The following is a 21,551-nucleotide window of genomic DNA, read 5'->3' on the forward strand; positions in this document are numbered from 1 at the left end:
AGCCCATCCCAGCTAATGACAGAAAACTCTACTCAGTGGCATTAAGTAAACTGTTTCACTCCTTATTTATTTAGGTTTTCTGAGACAGGATCTCCTGCAGCTAGGCAGGTTTCAAACTCACTAAGTTTGGTGTTGTCAGTTTTAAAGGCTGTGACAATAGTAGTGAGGTCATGATTTTAAAAACAGATCCTAGTCAGGTGTGACAGTCCATGACTAGAACTCTAGCACATGGACGGGAGTGGAGAATGAGAGGAGGCAGAGGGAGGAGGCTCAGCCTGGGCTAGAGAGGAAGACCCTGGGCTACGGAGGAGAGCAGGAGGGAAGGACTGAGATCCTATGGTCTGACTCTGACAAATTTAAGTATGAAAATGATGCTGAAAGAGGGGTCGGGGTCAGAAAAGTGTTTTATGTACAGGGAATATAAATTCAACAATAGTGGCCTTGTGTCAGTAGTTATTTCTAAAAAATAAATCATAAGATGAATATTTTACTATTTCCCCTACATGAATATTTTTAATTTGCAAAATAAAAATAGTTAATCATGGGCTGAAGGGAGGCTCAGCAGTTAAAAGCACCTGCTGTTTTTTCTAGAGGATCCATGTTCAGTTCCTAGAACCCATGTCAGGCATTTATAACCACCTGTAACTCCAGCTCCAGAGGATGCAAAATCTTCTTTTGGCCTCTGCACTCATATACAAATAAATAACAAAATAAATCCTTAAAAAATACTTTATCAAATGTTGTAAGGCAAATCAAAGATAAGTAGCACCTCCTGCAGTAGTAGTTCTGAGTCATAACCCTAACTCACAGGAAAGAGAACAAATCCTCAGGTAACAATATGGTGGTTTGTCCAACTCTGTCAGCAGGTATCTATTAGGATGAAATACCCTACATCCGTTAGCCTTGGGAGCTAGACACTGAGGTTCATCAGGCTTTCTTTTATTCATCTGGCAAGGATGGATGGACCAAGTCCCACGAATAGAAGGCTTGTCACATGGTTTCTATGATCCTGGATGCTCCATGCTGGTGTACAGAACACTTACAAAGTGAAAACTGCTGCTCACTGCTAGGACTTCCCTACAGGACTTTGTCCCTAGAAACACAGTTTGCCTATCTGCAATGCAGACACAAATGAAGGAAAGCCACTTCTGAAGACTGAGTCCTTGGGAAAACTACCTTCACAAAGCTGTTGACAGCCATGATGGCCATGTCTGGCTGACTCTTGGCATAGTTCATCAGATAGAGGTACACCAGCTTCTTCAGTTCCAGGTTGTCAGTCTGCATACAGTTCACCACATCTGGGAAGAGAGAGCTGAGGAGAGAAGAGGAAGAAAGAAATGAGTGCAGCAGTGTCAGTGCTAAGCTGTTCACAGATAATGAGGTGACGGCCTTGGATTCCAGAGCGACTTGACAAGAGGACAATGGTGACAATTCATTTTCACGGAAATGAGTAACTAAAATAAAAATAAGCTGGGTAGTGGTGGTGCACACATTTAATCCCAGCACTCGGGAGGCAGAAGCAGGTGGATCTCTGTGAGTTTGAGGCCAGACTGGTCTACAAAGTGAGTTCCAGGACAGTTATGACTGTTAGACAGAAAAACCCTGTTTGAAAAACCAATCAACCAACCGATAAATCGATCAATCAATCAATCAATCGTACTACAGGCTGCCAGGTCTCTAGATTGTTTAGTTTTGTAGTGCATAGGCTGAACTCAGGGCCTTGTGCATGGTTTCAAGTACTTTACTACTGAGCTATATCCTTAGTTCTTTCTCTCAAAGCTTTTGTGGAGGGGAGAAACTATTATGAAAAATTTGAGAGCAACAGAATGAGCCCAACATCTACATTCCCCACAAATGCTGATACAGCTCCATTTTGACTCACATATACCCTCAAACTTCATTCCCACTACTGACTCTAGATTCTCTGTTCAGTGATAGAGACAAAACTCAGAGCCTCACACATTCTAGGGAAGTGCTTTGTTACTGAGCTATGTTCCAAACCCTGGAAAGATTTTAAAATGAATCACATATATATTTCTTACTGAGCCACATGCCTAAGGCTTGGCTCTCTGAGCAGGGTCTATAGTTTAGGGGGACCTGAAACCTACTATGTAGGCCAGATGACCTTGATCTCACTATTCTCCTACCTCAGTTTCCCAAGGGCTGGGATTTCAGATGTGAACCACCACACTCAGTTTACATTATGTTGTTTCATCTATAATAAGCTAGGCATATTTTTTAAAAAAATTAGCTTTATTAAACTGAAAGAAAAAAATAACAATTTTCACATCAGCTCATGGTGGTATCAAAGCATTCCAATGTTTTAATGCTCATTTTCCTCCACCTTGACCAGCAAGCACTTAGGTGGTGCCCAGGTTCTTCTGATATGACCCTATATTTTCAAGTGTTTCTATGATTTTTCAAACATTCAAGTTTTAAATTTTTAATCAAGATCTGGAATCAATCATTTCTCCAAAGTGTCCTCATTCCCTTTTGGGAGAATTTATGAATTTATTTACTTTTAGAAAGCACTATGCATTTACAAGTGAGGTATTATCAAATAAATGGTCTATTCATTTCCCAATACCAGTCATCATTTCACAACCTACCATCTCTTATAAGAACTGGAATGCCTAGCTGCACTCATAAAATAGCATCATTAGCCTTAAAGGATTGAACTCCAAGTCTGGCTTCTAAAATGAGCCATATTTTAAAAATACAATTTTAAAATTTAAAATTTAAAAATACAAGTTAACTAGAAAGTTAGCAAATAGCCTTTCCAAAGCTTTATTAGAATACTTTGTAGACTCTAGTTTTACATATCTTACAAATATAGGAAAAAACCACAAACACTAGTATATTTTGCATAATATGTCTTGTATACACACAAAAGCATAATATAGAAACTTTTCTAAGTCATAAACATGGTATCATTTTTAAAAAAAAATACTCAAGTGTATCTGGTCTGTGCAGATATGGAGGAACCACATGGACCCTAGTGACTGGTTTCAGATCATCAGGCCATCTCTCTGGCCTTAAAGAGATGCAGAAAGGGTACAAAACCATTGAGTAATTACAAAACATTATCCAACAGTATGCTTACAACTCTAAGTAATTCTAACAACCTTCCCAAGAAGACTGAAGCTGGGCACACTGGTGCATGCTTGAACCCCAGCTTCTGGGAGGCTGAGGCAGGAAGACTGCAAGTGCAAGGCCTGCCTGTGCTTCAGGGAGAGTTCAAAGCCAGCCTCCACAACATAGTGAGACTTTCTTGAAATAAAAAGGAGAAAGAGGGCTGGGAAGGAGCTTAGTGAAGAAGGGCTTGCCTATTGTAGGCGAGGCCCTAGGTTCAATTCTCAGCACCAACAAGAGAAAATTATAGCAGACTTCAAAGGTTTATGATTATTACTTCAAGAGGAATAGCTAGCACTTCAAAATTTTCTCAGTTTTCCCTGTTTGAATGTGAATAAGTATAAATCACACACGCAAAAGTTTTCTGGAGATCTCAGGGAAAATGAATCCCAAGACCAAAGGCTCAGAGCTGTTCCCATAAGCAACAGTAAGCCCAGATATCAATGGTGGGACAGGAGACCACTCAGCATCTTCTGATGCTCCTGATGCCCTGAGGAAGGTTTCTTTTATTCCTGTCTCATTCCAGGATTGGTAAAATTTCATAAAAGGACAAGACAGTAAGTATTTTAGGCTTAGTAGACCAAGAATTCACTTAAATTAACAAACATAAGCCAGACATAGTAACACACACCTTTAATTCCAGCACGTGGGAGGTAGAGACAGGGGAATCTCTTGTGAGTTTGAGACCAGTCTGGTCTACATAGTGAGTAGCAGGAAGGTCAGAGGTATGTAATAGAAAGACTTTGTCTCAAAAAATAAATAAATAAATAAATAAATAAATAAATAAATAAATAAATAAAATCCTAAGCCCATTTCATAAATTATTTTAAAGTGAGTATTTTAATCAAAAAGACGATTGCAGTGCTTTACATTTTACTTATTGTTTGTGTGTTTGTGGGCATTCATGCTACAGCACATATGTGGAGACCTGAGATACCTGCTAAGAGTGGTTTTCTGCTGGGCTCAGGGGAACCAGTGGGTCATCAGGCTCTGCAGCAAACGACTTTACCCACTGATCCAGCTCATCAGCCCCTTGTTTACATTCATAAAGCTCTACAATACCTGGCTAAGTAGAGACAATGGGAGTCTCATGTTACTACCTCTGCTGTGGGATGTTTTAGCTGAAGTATAAGAAAATTCAGCTTCATATGAATATATGACTCAGAAAATGAAAAAACAGTTTATCTTTTTCAAATAAATGGATAATGTTCTCTCTCTCTCTCTCTCTCTCTCTCTCTCTCTCTCTCTCTCTCTCCACACACACACACACACACACACACACACACACACACACACACACACATATATTTATTTTATACACAATAGTGTTTTGTCTGCATGTATGCATGTGTACCACATGTATGTCTGATGTCTGAGGAGGTCACAAGGTGTTGAGAGTGTTGGATCTTCTGGGTGTTGGGAACTGAACCCAGGTTCTTTTTAAGAGCAACAAGTACTCTTAACCACCGAGCCATTTCTCCAGCACTCTAATCACACACAGTATATTAAAATCACAGCTTCAACACACACACACACGCACACACACATACATGGGGGGGATATTTTTTTTAAAAAACAGAAAAAAGGGCTAGCAGGATGGCTTAGGGAATTGAGTCCTTGCACATGGGCTAGCTGGCCTGATTCAATCCAGGACTCCACAGGTGGCAAGAGAGAACAGACTCTTGAGAATTGTCCTCTAATGTCCACATCAAAAAAATACCTATTGAATAAAATAAAATTTTACTACATCATGAATGACAATCCTAAATGAAACTGTTTTTTTTCTTGTAACTTTTTTTTTCTTGATAGTGAAAAATAGAAGGACTCTGCAGGCCAGTACCATGGCCTGTATCACAGTAAGGCACTGGCAATTTCATCCACCACTGTTTTCTATCAGCTCAGAATGGTAAAGAGGCAAAGAATGTACAAATATTAAGAAAGCTTTCGTCTCACGGACTCAGAAAAGGCCCTTAGAAAGCTGCAGGGCCTGCAGACGACCCTCACTCATTTTAAATTTCCACTAATCACAAAGATGGAGGCAGTTTTGGCAGAGCTGGTTTCACCAGAATGTAGAGTTGTACAGCGGAGGGCACCAGCTTAACCCAATTAAAGAGTATGTGAGCGCAGTAGATTTTTATCAGCTCCTAGAACTGTCTGAGGCAACAGATATGTACCTGTGCCAGGGCTAAAGACAGTTTACGCTAAATCCAAAAGCAACAAAAATGAAAACAACAAACTAATGAAACACTTAGGTCAGAGCTGAGATAAAAGCATGGCCACTTCCTTGTGATGTTTTCAATGGCACAACCCTATTCTCATAGGTTTTTATGTGTTTGCTTTTTTTGAGATAGAGTTTCTATGTTGTCCAAGTTGGGTGCCCAACTCAGACTCAAGTGATCCTCCTGCCTCAGTGTCTCAAGCAGCTGGGAGTACAGACGTGCACCACTGTACCTCAGTGGTCTATGGTTTTATAGGAAAGCAGTGAGAGCTATAAAAACGTGGTCTAAGCGTCATCACCCTTACCTAACATCCTTCCCCACGGTCATAGCGGCAATCACCTTCTTCACAGCCTCCTTCCTCTTTTCTTTCTTTTCATTGTTGAGTTCAGCTTTTAATTCAAAGATTTCTCCTAAAAGAGATGAGAACAAACGAGTGTGGTCTCAGGACTAGAGAACAGGAAGAAAACTGCCATATGAAATGACACCAGGATAGCAAGGCAGCCACTGAAGTACGATTATTTAAAAATTATGAAATGTACAATCCAACGCCCTGGAATGTTAACTGACCCACCAACAAACACTTCATTAATAAATTTTTAAAGCCTTTTAAATCATCGCCTTTGAAAATGTAATGCAGACCTTTCTTTAGAAAGCCTAAGAGCGTCAGCAGTGATAGCACTCATTTTAATCTCAGCACCAGGGAGGCAGAGGCAGGCAGATCTGTGAGTTCGAGGCCAGCCTGGTCTACAGAGTGAGTTCCAGGACAGCCAGGGCTACACAGGGTATCTGAGGGATGATCTCACAGCAAAATTTTAAGGACCTAAAAGGAAAATAAATGTAAGGTAGGGAGCTGGCTTGGAAATCAGTGTTTACAAAATAAAAAAGAAGCCATTCAAATAAATAAACTAGGCTCAAAAATCACACAGTTTATTAGTTGTAAATCCTTATAAATCCTCCTTCTCAAGATTTATTTATTTATGTGTATACGTTCTTTGCCTGCATGTTATGTCTATGCACCACATGCATGCCTAGTACCATCAGAGGCCAGAAGAGGGTGTTGGATGCTCTGGAACTGATGTTATGGACAGCTATGAGCCACTATGTGGGAGCTGGGTCCTCTCCAAGAACAAGTGCTCTTAACTGCTGCGTCATGACTCCAGCCCCCAGCATTCACTTCTTAGCTCCAGTTCCCAGCACTTACACGTAGCTTATAACTGTCTTTAACTCTAGTTCCAAGGAATCCGATATGCCCTCTTGCATCTGCAGGCACCAGGCACACATATGTCCATGCAGAAAAACACTGATACATATAAAAACAATAACATTTTTAAAGGATGACTTTGGAGATTGATTCTCTCCTTCCACCTTGTTAAGACAGTCTTATTTCTGCTGCTGTGTTGTGTGCTCGGTCAGGGTGATTCTCCTGTCTCAGTTTCCCATGCTGAAGTAAGAATAATAAGATTACTGATGTATATGGTACCACCACCCTTACTATGTGGGTTCCAGGGACATAATCCAGATGGTCAGGCTTTTGTAGTAAGCATTTTTCCCTACTGAGCTATCTCACTACAAGAAATGTTCAAAAATATCAATGCTTTGATCTACTCTGGTCCAAATGAGCTGGACTGTAAAGAGCTCTTAGTTCGTAAGTAATCCTAATATACAACCACAGGTAGAAAGAAAGAAAGAAAGAAAGAAAGAAAGAAAGAAAGAAAGAAAGAAAGAAAGAAAGGAAGGAGGGAGGGAAGAAGAGAGGGAGGGAGGAGGGAGGGAGGGAGGAAAGAAAAAAGAAAGACGGAAAGGAAGGAAGGAAGGAAGGAAGGAATGAAGGAAGGAAGGAAGGAAGAAAGAAAAGAAAGAAAGAAAAAGCAACCATCAGTCTGGTGCTATAGCAGCATGTCTGGTATGGAATAACGGTCTACTTTCTAATAGGACTTGAAGTTCACTCACAGAGGGAATTCATGCTTGGCACTTGTGGCGCTTTGAATGAAAATGCCCCATAGGCTCACATGTTTGAATACTTGGCCCCCAGTTTGTAGAACTGTTTGGGAAGGATTAAGACGTGCGGTCTTAGTGGCAGAAGTGTGTCACTCCAGGAGGACACCATTCCCACTGTTCCCTCTCTGCTTCCTGTTTGTGGACCTGGATGTGAGCTCTTAGCTGCTGCACACCATCACCGTCTGCCCGCCTGCACACCATGATGGTGACAGACTCCTATCTCTCTGGAACTGGAAGTCCCAAAGAAACCTTTCCTTCTGTAAGTTGTCCTGGTCACATTATACTGTCATAGCAAGAGAAAAGTAACTAATACAGTACTGGAAACCTGCTCAAATGCCAGGGCCAGGGCTGTAGGCCATGGTGGGCAATCTATCATTGCTATTCTGCTGTTGTTTTATTATATGTTGTCTTCTACATGCTCACATTTATACTCAGAGGTTAGAGCTGTTCTCAATCTTGGTCAGAAAAGCTTTTTTGAATTAGACATTGGTTAATGCAGAGTCCTAAGTGCTGAGAATATGTGACCAAGTTTGCAGCCTTGACCGGAATCCCTGTATCAACCACCTTACCTGCCCCATGGCTCAGAGAGCATCACAGAAGGAGCAGTATGGACAGTGTATGAGCTGGAGGATGCGGGGAGGGTTGTGAAGTGCTGTTGCTGTGCATGAGATGGCCACTGCATTCCTTAGCTCACAGGACCTGTGGTTATGTGCACAACAAGGCAGCCAACATTAAAGCATGGATGTGGGAGGCACTCACAAGGCTCAGTCTTAGCCTGGGGGCTGTCGGTAGGTAGGTGTTGGCAGCTGAGTCATTTTTCTTTGGAGGTATAGCCACTGAGATTGTCCATGCTCTACTAGATGGCTCCCATGTTCATGGCCACGAGGACAGTACCAATTGGATTCAGAGGATTATTTAAAAAAAAAAAAAAAGGATAAAGACCATGACGTTGAGAGGGGGCATGTTGGGGATAAATGAAGGGGGAAGTGGTCCTGGATATGAAGATACATCATATGTGTATGAAATCCTCAATAAATACATAGGGACTAGTGATATAGCTAAATGGTTAAATATGCTTCAGAACCTACATGGTGAAGAGAACTAACTTCTGAAAGTTGTCATCTGATTTGCACGTGTGCTGTGTCACACACCTATACACATACACACAAACACAATAAACATAAAAATATCACCACCTTTGCCAGAACTTTAAGGGCTCAGCTCCAGTCAATTCAATGCAGCCCAGCATGGTGGCACACGTCTGTACTTCCAGCATTTAGGAGGCAAAGGCAGGAAGGAAGACGGCCACAGGTTCAAGGCTAGCTTTAGTAAGTTACTACTACTTAGTACGTTCCAGGCCAGGTAGAGCTACATGAGATCCTGTCTCAGAAAGCAAGAAAAAAGGAGGAGGCCAAATGAAGCTTCAAGTCATTTCTAAAGGTCCAATTTTGAATGGCTACTCAAGAAGTGTCAAAGACTGTTGTCACTATTTTAAGGCGCCATCTCTAGCCTCATCTGTCTTTAGAACACGCGGACAAAGTAAAAAGGCAATGGTCCTACACGACAAAGGAGAGGGAGACTGGAGGGAGAGCTCCCCACATCACCATGTTGATGCCTACTTCCATGTCTTCCTTCTATGTCTTCCCCCACCTTTGTTGGTGTTTGTTTTGTTTGCAATGGGGCCTGGAATTTACAATGTGGACTAAGATGGTCTCTTAACTCCTAAGCAATCCTTCTGCCTCTGCTTTCAGAGTGTTAAGATTACAAGTGTGTGCTACATCACCCATCTTTCCCATCTACACCTTCAAATTTGACAATATTGCCCCCTTGTCTGGTATGGGAGGCCCTTCTGCATATGTGTTGCTTTTATTATTAATGAATAAAGCTGCTTTGGCCTACAGCAGGGCAGAATAGAGTAATATTCCCATTCCAAGCAGATAGAAGAGAAAAGAAGGCGGAGTCAGGGAGATGCCATGTAGCTGCCAAAGGAGACAGACATCCTGGAATCTTGCTGGTAAACCAAGAGCCTCGGTAATACACAGAATAATAGAAATTGATTACTTTAAGATATAAGAGCTAGCTAGAAATATCTTTAAGCTATTGGCCAAATGGTAATTAATATAGTTTCTGTGTGATTATTTTGGGTCTGGGAGTCTGGGAAATGAAAGAGAGGTCTCCGACAGCACTTGCCCACCACCTTCCAGACTGCTCTCAGTGCTCATTTTACCTGGATGCCCTCAACCAGTCTGCACACTGAGTCATCTCCCTGAAGCCCCCGGCAGGAAGTATACTAACAAGAGACATAAAAATGGAGCACAAAAAAGCTCATCTTATCAGTATCAATCCCCAGCAGGCAAGCAAATTGTTCTAAAAAATCACAACCCCATCTAACTGACAACTACAGAAATAACACTGGCAGAGAGGCCAGGCCTTTAAAAGCATCATTCTCTTCTTCACTGAGACCTGTACTGCCGAATGCAGTTCTCGGGGCTCCTGTCATTTACTTCTGGAACAGTGAAGGGCAAACAGCAGGGTTTCAGAAAGTCTGAATTGTGAGCAGCAGCAGGAGCTGCAGAATCAAAACAGGATGTAACTGAAATGATTCCAGAACCAAGCATAAATGTAAAGAATCTGCTCCAGAGGCGGTTCTGGTGGGCGGCACAGGAAGCAAAAGGAACACGGTCTATCCATTTTTGAAAAACATGATATTATCTAGCAGTGACTCAATTGGTATGTCTCAAAGTTTTATAAATGTCACCTGCACCGCTATAAGAGAAGGTATGCTAAACTAGTATGCTTTAAAAACCTGTTAAAAAAAGGGTCAGGTGTGGTGTATGCCTTTAATCTCAGCACTTAGGAGGCAGAGGCAGGAGAATCTCTGTGAACTCTAGGCCAGCCTGGTCTACAGAGTGAGTTCCAGGATAGTCAGGGCTACATAGTGAGATGTATGTGTGGGCGAGATTGCCATACTAAGTGTATGAAGGACAGGGGACAACTTTGTGGAGTTGGTTCTCTCCCTCCACCTTTACTTGGGCCCCAGAGATCAAACTCAGGTTGCCAGGCTGCTCAGCAAGGACCTATACAAGGACCTTTTTAGTGGCCTTGGGTTTTTTGAGACAGGGTTTCTCTGTAGCTTTGGAGCCTGTCCTGGAACTAGCTCTTGTAGACCAGGCTGGCCTCGAACTCACAGAGATCTGCCTGCCTCTGCCTCCCAAGTGCTGGGATTAAACACGTGTGTCACTATCGCCCGGCCTGTTTGATTTTTGAGACAGGGTCTTGCTATGTAACCCAATCCAGCCTCACAAGCACCCTGCCTCAGCCTCCTAGGTGCAGATTCTAGGCATATGCCCCCATGACCAGCAGGCTAATGTTTTTTGAGGTGTAAATAATAGAGAAGAAACTGGATAGATCTATAAAAACAGGTACTAGGAGAGCCAAAGTATCTTGCATATACACTTTATTATCCAGTCCCACTCCTTCCACTAGTCAAATCTATCAAGTGTTGCTAGCAGCTAAAAATTGTTCTCTTTGTTGACTACACATTAAAAATATCTGAAGAGCCTTTAAAATCTCAATATTCAGCCTAGCATGGTGATGGATGTGTGTTTGTAACCCTGGCACTTGAAAGTATGTCAGAAGAGTGAATTCCAGGCTAACCTGGGGTACAACACAAGTTCTAGAACAACTTTGCTACTCAGTGGTAAGAATCTAACTCAACAACAGATTAGATAGCAGAGATTGGAGAAATGGCTCAGAGGTTAGGAGCACTGGCTGCTCTTCCAAAGGACCTGGATTTGATCCCAGTACTGAGATGGCAGCTCACAACTGGTTATAACTCCAGTTCCAGGGGGAATCTGATGTCCTTTTCAGCCTCCACAGGCACTAGGCACTGGTGCACAGACACACAGCAGGTAAAATACCCATACACATAAAATAATAATAAATAAATTTTTAAAGATCTCCTATCACCAACCACCAAACACAAAAACAAGTTAAAACAAAAAACAAAAGTCAATCTTCAAACTGTATCTATCTCATAGTTATGATTTTGATGCATCCACTTTATAATTCTCTACATAGACACAGACCTTTCTCTTGTGTTATTTAAAGCTGCATACATCTTTAGCCCTGATATATAACTTGTGTTTTTCAAGGTTAAGAAACTTTTTCTTAATTATCTTAATTAAAATATCAATATAGCACCATTACCATGCAACCTAAATAGACCTTGTTCTTCCCACCCCATGCCCAGCTGTAGGGCACATTCAGCTTAAGAATAAGAATTACACTTATTGGCATGTCTCTTTAGTCTTAATATGAAACAATTTTTTTTCATGATATATTTTTTAAACTGGGTCTTACTGTGTACCCTGGTTAACCTGGAACTATGAAGACCAGGCTGAGCCTAAACTCACAGTAATCTACTTGCCTCTGCCTCCTGAGTGTTGGGTCATGATAAGATTTTTTGAGTACAGGACCCTTTTTATGAGAAGCACGTCCAGTTTGCCATGGGTTTCCCTCATTTTAATAAGGTTATGAATTTGGCAAGCTAACTTCACAGAACGTCACATCCAAAGGCAAATGGCGTCACTTTGACCTGTTGTTGGTGCTGATAACATTGATTATATGGATAAAGTTCTAAACACCGCATCTGGTTTTTGTTGTTGTTGTATTTTGTTTGTTTTGTCTTTTTTAGATTTTTAAATTTTTTGTGTATATGAATGCTTTGCCTGCTACCCATAGAGATTAGAAGAGGGCAACAGATTCCCTGGGAGCAGTTATAAATGGCTGTGACCCACCATATGGATACTGTGAATTGAATTCAGGGCCTTGATTATATTCAATAGGTTATAATCCATTTCTCTAATCACTTTCTTGTTCAAACTATCCAAATTTGGCCAGTGGAAGTCCCTTTAAGGTGTGGGAGTGGTCCTTGATGTCCTATCATTTTCTGAGTAATTCCTTACTTAGAAGATATTCACCTTCAACTTAACACAGCCCCGGAATCAGTATTTGCCAAACAAGTTCTGGATCCTTTCAGTGAAAGACGTTATTTATTTATTTTTGGTTTTTTGAGAAAAGGTTTCTCCGTGTAGTCCTGGCTGTTTTGGAACTCAGTCTGTGGACCAGGCTAACCTCAAACTCAGAGATTCATCTGCCTCTGCCTCCAAATGCTGGGATTACAGACATGTGCCACCATTGCCTGGCTGAAAATGTTATTTAAAAACCAAGATTGAGTACAAGGTACCGTTGGCACCCACTCTGACTTAGAAGAAATTGGAAATTAGAGTACTTAATCAGGAACTCCCTCCAAGAGTGTTTGGGTACCAAACAAAATGCGCACGGTACATACTCAAAAGCAACTACACCTCAAGACAGCACACCAGAAACTACTTCAAGGCAAACAAACACAAATTCTATGCCAGCAAAGTTGTCACATTCCAGCCACTGGAGGATACACACACCAGAGAAGCAGGCCAAGACACTGAAAATCAAGAGTAATAAACGCCACAGTAGTTGGTGCCATGCCCAGAATATTTCAACAAATATAAAACCTGATGAACACAAAAACAAAGATTTCTGACCCCAAGAAACAAAGCGAGCTCAGCTGGGTGCTTAGTCAGATGAGGACAGTGATGCTAATCTATCCCTGACGGAAGGACCATCCATAGCTCTAGAAATTTGCCATCTGGAAACAATTTGGGAAAGCAGATTTTCCCAAGAAAAATCCTTAGTTCCTAGGCCCTCACTCACGTGTGAAGCCTGGCATTATATTACTGCCCACAAAGGTGATGAAGAGCTGGAGGTGTAGCTTGATGGCAGAGCACTCGCCTAGCATGTGCGAGATACTAGATTAGGTTCCCAGCGCTGGAGAGCGAGCATAAAAAGTTCCCTACACTTTAATTACTTATTCAAACACAATTAATTGTAGAAACATCAGATTCCCAATGAGAAGATGCAAACACATGTAAAAAACTTCAGAACATTCTACCTGGGGAAGGTAACCCAGCAACTTAACTGAACAATCTGAAGACTGGACAAGGTTCTACTTACCCTTCTTATTGGTTGTGAAGTACTTGGAGTCAGTCATGATTTTGGATCTTTAGAGTGTACCTACGGCAAGAGTAAAGAATGCTGTTATCCAAATTATGTCTCAGCAAGGCATCTGACTGATTTGAAGACCATCTATAGTTAAGACCTTTTAAACAAAATGAGTAGCTTCTCCTGTTAGCACCACCATTCCTGGTTCAAGCAGCCCAGGAAAGAACTGCAATTTGCCTCAAGGAACTTCTAGGGGCAAAGTATGAAGGACAAATGGAGCAGGGTAATAACCTGAACCCCTTATGGCACTGTAGCCTCCAAGGACAAGCTTGACACCTTTGTAAATACACCTTAGCCACTCACTCAAACATTTAAGACAAAAAGTCTTAGTGCCAAAGATTTCTCCATAACTTTCTAATCAGAAAAACCTGGTTACTCCCCTGCCTCAGCATGGGGCTACTCAAAGCAGCCAAAGCTCAAAGGCAGAAACAATTCTGCCAAACCTATTAAACACTGCTGGCAAAAGGGTCTCAGAAAATAAGAAGCCTGCCTTATCCCCAGCCCTGGGAGGTAGAGGCAGGAAGGCCAGGAGTTCAAGGTTATTCATTCTTTTCAGCACAGCTACACAGTGACTTTGAGGTGAACCTGGACTACAGAAGACCCTGCCTCAAAAATAAAAAGGAAAGAAATGAAAGAGCTAGAAACCACGAGAACCACATAGAATACAGAAACTGTTTTGATGTTTGTCACAGAGGTTTGCATTAATGTTTTCACATCTTTCTAGAAAAAATTCAGAAAATGCCATTATCAATCCATTCGCAGCATCAATTAAATAGAAAGCAGACAAATTAGGGAAATTTTTTTCCTTTAAAGGTTTTTATTATTTACTTATGTGTATGTGTGTACACCTGTGTGTGCACCCATGCCCAAGAAGACCAGGAGTTGGATCCTGAAGCTAGAGTTACAGATGGCTGTGAGCCACCTGATGTGGGTGCTGTAAATTGAAACTGGGTCCTCTGCAAGAGCAGCAAGAGCTCTCAACCGGTGAGCTGCCTGCGCTTTTTGAGACAGCTTCTGTAGCCCTGACTGGCCTGGAATTCTTTATGTAAAAGGCCCTCTCCTCCTGCCCTCTGTTCAGGCGCTGAGCTTACAAAACACGCCACCACACACAGTTCTTTTTGTTTTTTAAGACAGGTCTCATGTACCCGAAGATAGTCTCAAACTTGCTATGTAGCTAGAAATGACCTGAATCCTACTTCTCCTGTCTCCACCTTCCAGGTGCTGGGAATACAGGTGTGTGCCACCGTGCCTGTCTAGGAATTCTTCACAGAACAGGCAGGAAGTTCTCTGAGTTCAAGGGCAACTTAGTCTAGCAATGAATTCAAGGCCAGCCAGGGCTACAGAGAAAGACCCTGTTTCAAATCACAACAAAACTTTTTAAAGATTTGTACTAGAAATCTTGTCTGTGAGTTTACACACACACACACACACACACACACACACACACACACACACACACACACACACACAGAGAGAGAGAGAGAGAGAGAGAGAGAGAGTGAGAGAGACAGAAAAGACGTGTAGAAAATCACTAGCGCCTGACCAGAGCGTTAGAAGCTGCCAGTCAAAACTTAATGTTTACACAGAATGCTGTTAAACCATTCTAAAGCCCATGGAATCATCAAAACTTCAAACTTATGATTTAAAAACAAAATCTGTTTGGAAGTTTTTCACCCAGTTACTTGGGGAAACTGCACAAAAGCACCCTGTTTTCTAAAGCTAACATACATGTATATAAGATTATTTTTTTCTTTTGTTTTGAGACAGGGTCTTCTCTGTGTCCTGGCAGGCTTCAAACTTGCTATAGAGACCAGACTGGCTTCATACTCATGGTGATCCTTCTGTTTCTGCCTCACACATGCTGCAATCACACGTGCCACTATACCCAGATAACATGACATTCTAACAGGAATTCTCAACATACTTTGCTCATAGTAAATCAGTCACCTTAAGTCATGTCTTTATTAACAGCCTACACATTTCATGATTTGCAGGATTCAATTTCCACCACCCAACATGAAGACACATCACTGTAACTCTGGTTCCTGGGGATCCAACACCCTCTTCTGGCCTCCCTGAGCAGGAGGCACACACAGGGTACACTGACATATACATGGGTGCAACATCCAAAAACACAAAATAAAATAACAATTTTTAAAATGTCTGCAACATTGATCCTAAACCAAGAATCTCTGCTCTAACGAAAAGAGATAAAGAGATATGACCAGCTACTTTGGAGGCTGAGGTAGGTCTGGATAATATAATGAGACTTTGTCTCAAAAATAAAATAAAAAAATAAGGCTGGAGGTGGCTCAGCAGTGAAGTGCACTGGCTGCTCTTTCAGAGGCTCTGGGTTCTGTCACTTGGCAGCTCACAACTATATCTGTAACTTCAGTTCCAGGGGACTAGAGGCCCTCTTCTGGCCTCTGGGGGCACTGAGTACACTAGTGGTATATAGACTTACATGCGGTCAAAATACCCATAAACAAAATAAAATAAATAAAGAAGGGCTCAGAGGTGGAGGGCTTGCTAAATACATGGGAAACCTTGTGCTCAGGCCTCAGTGCCAATTTAGAGCAGGGATATGGCTCAGTGGTAGAGTGCTTACCTAGCAGGCATAAGATCTCTCCATCAAAAGAAAAAAAATTAAAAGAGAGAAAAAAATAAGCAGGTAAATACATCACTCACTTAACTGACACCATGGTAAACAATTATGATGACACAATCCCCTCATATAGGCAAAGAATCCTGCTAAGTCTGTCCTTGCCTTAAGCAAAAACAAACAGAAAACCTCCAAGGGAAAAAAATGAAAATAGTCTAAACAAAAGCAAAGAACTAGAAAGGAAGGAATGGGGGTAGACTGGATCTAAACATATAAACACATTATATGCATATATGAATATTAAATATTTAATTAAAAACAAGAAGTGGTAGTAATGGCAGAACCTTAATGCCATTGTAACTTTCAACTCAAAATAGTTAAATATACCTATTTTTAAGTGAAATAGCCCAAGTACTTGCCAGATATACACACCAGTTTCTCCAAAGATATGAAAACTGATGCCTATATTAGAAACCACAGAAAAAGAGCCAGGACGGAGCTGGAGAAAATACAACTTGCCTAGTGCTTCAAAACTCAAAATCCTACTGAAGTAAATCTTTGATTTTCAGGAAACCCCTAGAAATAAGCAAGCCCCATGGAATCTGAACTCACAGGAACTTAACACCAAGCCTGAAAAGTCACTAGCTGATTTATGGTGTGGCCTAGGGACACTGGTAGAGAACAAAGCAGTCACCAGGCAAAGCATGTAATTACCTGCATCTGTCCTGGCCCCCACTGTGACGCCACCGCCTTTCACAGGCCTCCCTGTACAAGGTTATAATCTATAGCAACATAACCTAGTTTCTGCCAAATATAGACTGTCAAAGTCCCTCCCTCCTCCCCTTCCTCCAAGTCCCCAAAAGAGAAACTCAACATTGAAATAAGATTAATAGGCTGAGTATAATAAGGTCAGAAAAAACTTAATAAGGTCTTAATTTCAAATGGTTCTCTGGGAAACGGCAACTAACACTAGCATCGGCAAGGCGGCTATGCCTTTCTTTGCACATAAAGTCAGTAACCAGCCCACGTTCGGGGAATGGTAAAGGAACTGTAAAGCAGAAGTGTCATTCCGGCAATCTCTGAGATAAGGCTGAGAGGTGGAAGATTCTATCTGGCCAAATGGTCAATAGTACAAGGACACAGCACTTCAGATTAAATACCTTATCAGAAATAAAACATAGAAGCCAGATTCATCTCCGGTTTCTATTTTAAAAACTATACGTTAATTCATTAATATAGCATTATACATAAAAAAAGAAGCCCAACAGTTATGAAAATGCCAAGGTATTTTGGGAAACAAGCCTGGGAGGAAAGAAAAAAGGGGATGGTGACCTCTCTGAATATTCCTTGTCTAACTTGGTTCGAACATATTAAGACATAATAGACATAATACATAATAAGACATAAGACATAATAGTTTAAAATGATGATTTTTTTTTCAGAAGAAAAGGATATAAGGGAACTTCTCTGAGCCCCCATTGGTCAAAACATTTGCTTTATATTAAGTTTAACCATCCACCTTTAGGGAGGCTGTTTGCAGAATACACTCCCCTTTATTTCTCGGGAGTCTGCCCTGCAAGACACCCGCGACCAGCTCTGGTTTTACACCTCACTTAGTCATCACTGAGCTGTGTTACCCTCCCTGCACCGCCTTCACCTGCGGCTTTCTATTATTACTCTGTAAGTGCACCCTAAGGCTAAGCAGAACTACACAAGGAAAGCAATTAATAATTTAAGTGCTCTTCACTGAGAGCACTTTCTAAGGCAACTTGCCTTTCTGAACTTATTGTGTGTCCTTTGTCTTTTAAACCATAATGGTTGCAAAAGTGTTTGGCAATTCAAAAACCCTCTCCCTTCTAAAAGTTTTAAAAAAAAAATTCAATGAAGCATCCATGACACATTCATGCTACTTCATAATGAAATAAATAACGTGAGTTTTATAGGAGCCCTTCCCTAAACAGAAGGATGCTCAAAAAGCGAATGCATCCTGTGAATTCAAAGAATAAAGAAATAGCAGGAAATTCCAGTTTTTTCACTTCTAGTAGCATTCACAACCTTGCTCAAACTAGACTGCTCCTGATAACTACAGGGAAGAAAAGGAAAAAAAAAACCAAAACCAAACAATTTAGGACTAAGATTTTCTTCCATTGGCTCCCCCCTCTCACACAGGGGGTCAATTACACAGGTTTCACCTTCCTTCCTCGAAGTACATTTAGCCCCCTTTTCTCTTTACCAGTCAAGAATCTGGAGATCTGTTCAGTTTTCAGCAGGTAGGGAGAGGTGCCTCTAAACCCCAAATACGGGCGGCGACAAGAGAGGGTTCCGTGGCCAAACCGTCGAGGGGATCCTTTCTCCCCTTGCTGTGCGGGACACGTCCTGGCTTCTCAATGAACAGACGCCAAACTGGAAAGCTGGGAGGTTCTCCCTCGGCCTCCAGCCGCTAGCGGCCACACCCCTGGCCTCAGCCCTCTCCTACCGGGGCGCTCCGAAGCCCCCCAACTACCAGCTGCTGCACCCGACCGGGCCACCACGGCCACTGCGGCCACCGCGGAGGAGGCACTTTTTCCAGGCTTCCCCCTCACAACGGTCACACCCGAGGACTCCCTCCATCCTCAACCGTCACGCTCCGCGGATCTCCCTTTCCTCCCGCGCCTACTACCGGGCTTGGGGTTCCCCTCCCTCACAAGCACCCCCAGTCAGTCAGGGACACACCCCAAAGACAGCCGCCTTGAACTCACCGGAGGCAAGGGCGGGGTGGCGGCAGCAGCCGGAGAGCACAGCCCGGGTGGTGGTGTAATGGTTTCCTGCCCGTCACGATTCTTTCTACATCTAAGCCACTGCGCAAAACCCAATTTGCCAGGGACAAAGATGGTGGGCCGGAAGCTTTGGCGTAAGAGAATCTCGCCGCGTGATGTCATCCGGGTGCGCGGGAGACCCAAACAACCAGGCTGTGTCTCTGTTGCCCCGGCAACGGAAAGGTTTCTTTATCTCTGGGTCAGGGAAGTGCCTATCGATCAAGGCTTTGAAAGCCAAATTAGTGGATATTCTCGGCATTTATTTCCGTGAACAAGAATTTTGTAAAGCCTGTATGAGATACCCTATTTTCTTAAACACAAACCTCAGGTAATTTGTCGGATTTAGAAGTCTGTAAGCTATAGAAACCGACTGACTACGTGAGCAGAGGAACTAGGAGATAGCGACTTAAAGAGTCTAAGGAACATTCAGAGCTGAATTCGAATCTCCATATTGAGTATCACTGGGGAAACTTAATAGTGCCCCACCCCACCCCACCCTGCTCACACACCCTTCGTCTTGGTGCTTAAGTGGTGTAAGCTAGCTTTAAAAACAAGAAACACATGTCAGACGATGTAGTTCGTCCAGGGTAATCAGCAACTGGAGCCCCTCTTGCTTCTGCCTCTAGCGTGCTGGAACTCATCTTTTTTGAACTTTGAATCTATATACCTTAGAGGCTCTTCTGCCCTGCTGCTTTTGGCTTCTCTCACTTCACCATTGAACAAATATTTATTAAGGACTACTACAGAAATCCAACTTTTTTCTTTCTTTTCTTTTCTTTTCTTTTTTTTTTTTAACAGTCCTAGCTGTCCTGAAACTCGTTTTGTGGAGCAAGCTGGCTTAGAACTCACAGAAATCGAAGCAAGCCTGATCCACAGAGTGAGTTCCAGTACAGCCAGGGCTACACATAGCCCTTTCTCAAAAAAAACAAAATCGAAAAAGCAAGTAAAAGCATAATCAAGTTAGCTATTTTCTGAGAATTTATTACATAATTTCCTATGTACATATTTATTATATATTCAAGATCTCCAAAACTGATGGTCAGGCTTAGCCTTCAATGCCTTCTAATAGAAAGGTCAATCACTTATGTGTCTTCTATTAAACTCCACATTTGAGAGTGAGGTTTTTGATGTTATTATTTGTTTACTAAAACCAGGCACATTAACAAAGTAAAATAAAAATTGACACCATTTTTTTTTCTCAGAACTGGGGATGGGTCCTAGGGCTTCATACATGTTGGGCAAATACTGTACCACTGAGTTATATCTCCAACCATGACATATTATTTTTAATTCTGTTCCTTTTCTCATGTAATAATTAGTTTCCTTTTTAAAGAGTAATTTCATAGATCCATTAATCTAGATGTCTTGCTTCTCTAAGAATGAAATGAGACTCTAAACCAAGATTATTCAACTGGATTTTTTTTTCTCCTTCTTCCTCTCCCCCTTTTCGTTTTTTTCAAGATAAGATCTCACTGCCCAATCTCTCAGGTGCTGAGATTGCCTGTGGGTGCCAGCACTTCCTGTCAGTTAAAACTGGACTCACCAGCACAGCGGCAGCTTGATATTCATTGTAACAAGGTTACTTGGATGAAATTTTGCTAATTCCGGCTATGGAACTCTAAAATGGTTAAATAGTCCTGTTCTTTTTGGGCTATCTTATTTTTTGTGAGTATGGGCTACATAGTGATTACCAAACCAGCCATGGATAGGTACACAGCAAGAAACTTTAAAGCTGAAACATTTTTTTTTAAAAAAAATTAAAACCTTTTAGAAATTCAAAAGTTACACTTCCTGACAACTATTTTAGTAAAGTATAAATCATATTCTAGAACTATAAAAGTAACTTCTAAAATTGAAACAACTAAGCCCAAGCCCTTTTTAAGGTTCTCATTATATAAACCAATTGCCTACGTTTACACTCTAAGGTCCGAAGGCCTTTTTAGCCAAGGAATTGGAGTTATCACGGAGACGGTGAACTCGTCCAAATTCCATTAACCTCTACCCACAACTCAAACGAAGTAAAGTATACAACCGGGACTTTGCAAATCCTTTGGCAGATTACTTTTTGTATACAAACCGAAAAGTACCCTAGTCTATCAAAACTCCGTTCCCACTAGACTATCAGGAATGTTACAGTGTATTGGTGTTGCTAACAAGGCATATCTACTGGACCGGAGGGCAGGAATAAATTTCATCTAGCAGAATATGTCTAGAGTTGTAACTTAATTTTAGACATGGAAAACGATTTAAGCTACCAGCCTGTATGAAAAGTAATCGTCCTAAATTCTGGTGGATAAGAATAAACTTTTTCATCTTAGTGGAACTTGTTGATAACTACAATAAGAAGCGTTAAAGTCTGACTCTAACTTCTCGGGAAGGCAGAAGAATTTGAACTAAGCACCACCTGCGTCGGGTCTGCGCAGAAAGGACCTGCTCATCTTTTTTCCCCTGGCTTGATCGCCCGTGGATAGGGGTGTCAGGCAGAGGCCCCAGCTCTGCAGAGAGGCTGGAATTTGGCCCTCCACCGAAGCCTCCGCGCAGAGATGTCCAGGAATGAACCCACCCACCACACTAGCCAGTCGCCTCATTAAAGTTATGAGAACGGAAGCGGAAGTCCCGGTTGGTCATAGAGTTCCCCGGTTCCGGCTCAGGGCCACAGAGGATGCTAGAGCGCCTGTCTTCCGCCCGCTGTGCGGAGGTCCT

General features: G+C 41.9%; 1 protein-coding gene across 4 annotated transcripts in view; it reads right to left on the reverse strand.

Moving 5' to 3' along the window:
- The window catches only part of Ap2b1 (adaptor related protein complex 2 subunit beta 1), a 111,933-nt gene extending 90,549 nt beyond the window's left edge, over positions 1 to 21,384 (reverse strand). For 2 of the 4 annotated variants that reach the window (XM_048437818.3, XM_048437814.3), the window contains exons 1-4: positions 18,792 to 18,947; positions 13,404 to 13,463; positions 5,656 to 5,761; positions 1,177 to 1,312 (exon numbers count right to left, since the gene is read on the reverse strand). In XM_048437818.3, the coding sequence (XP_048293775.1) occupies positions 1,177 to 1,312; positions 5,656 to 5,761; positions 13,404 to 13,440 (279 nt within the window). In that variant the 5' untranslated portion in view covers positions 13,441 to 13,463; positions 18,792 to 18,947. Of the gene's footprint in view, positions 1 to 1,176; positions 1,313 to 5,655; positions 5,762 to 13,403; positions 13,464 to 18,286; positions 18,442 to 18,791; positions 18,948 to 21,252 lie in introns of those variants that run through there. The other 2 variants (XM_048437816.3, XM_048437815.3) reach the window with 2 other exon arrangements.
- Positions 21,385 to 21,551: the final 167 nt, after the last annotated feature.

This window comes from Myodes glareolus, chromosome 9, assembly GCF_982192425.1.
Source record: "Myodes glareolus chromosome 9, mMyoGla1.1, whole genome shotgun sequence".
Classification (NCBI taxonomy): domain Eukaryota; kingdom Metazoa; phylum Chordata; class Mammalia; order Rodentia; family Cricetidae; genus Myodes; species Myodes glareolus.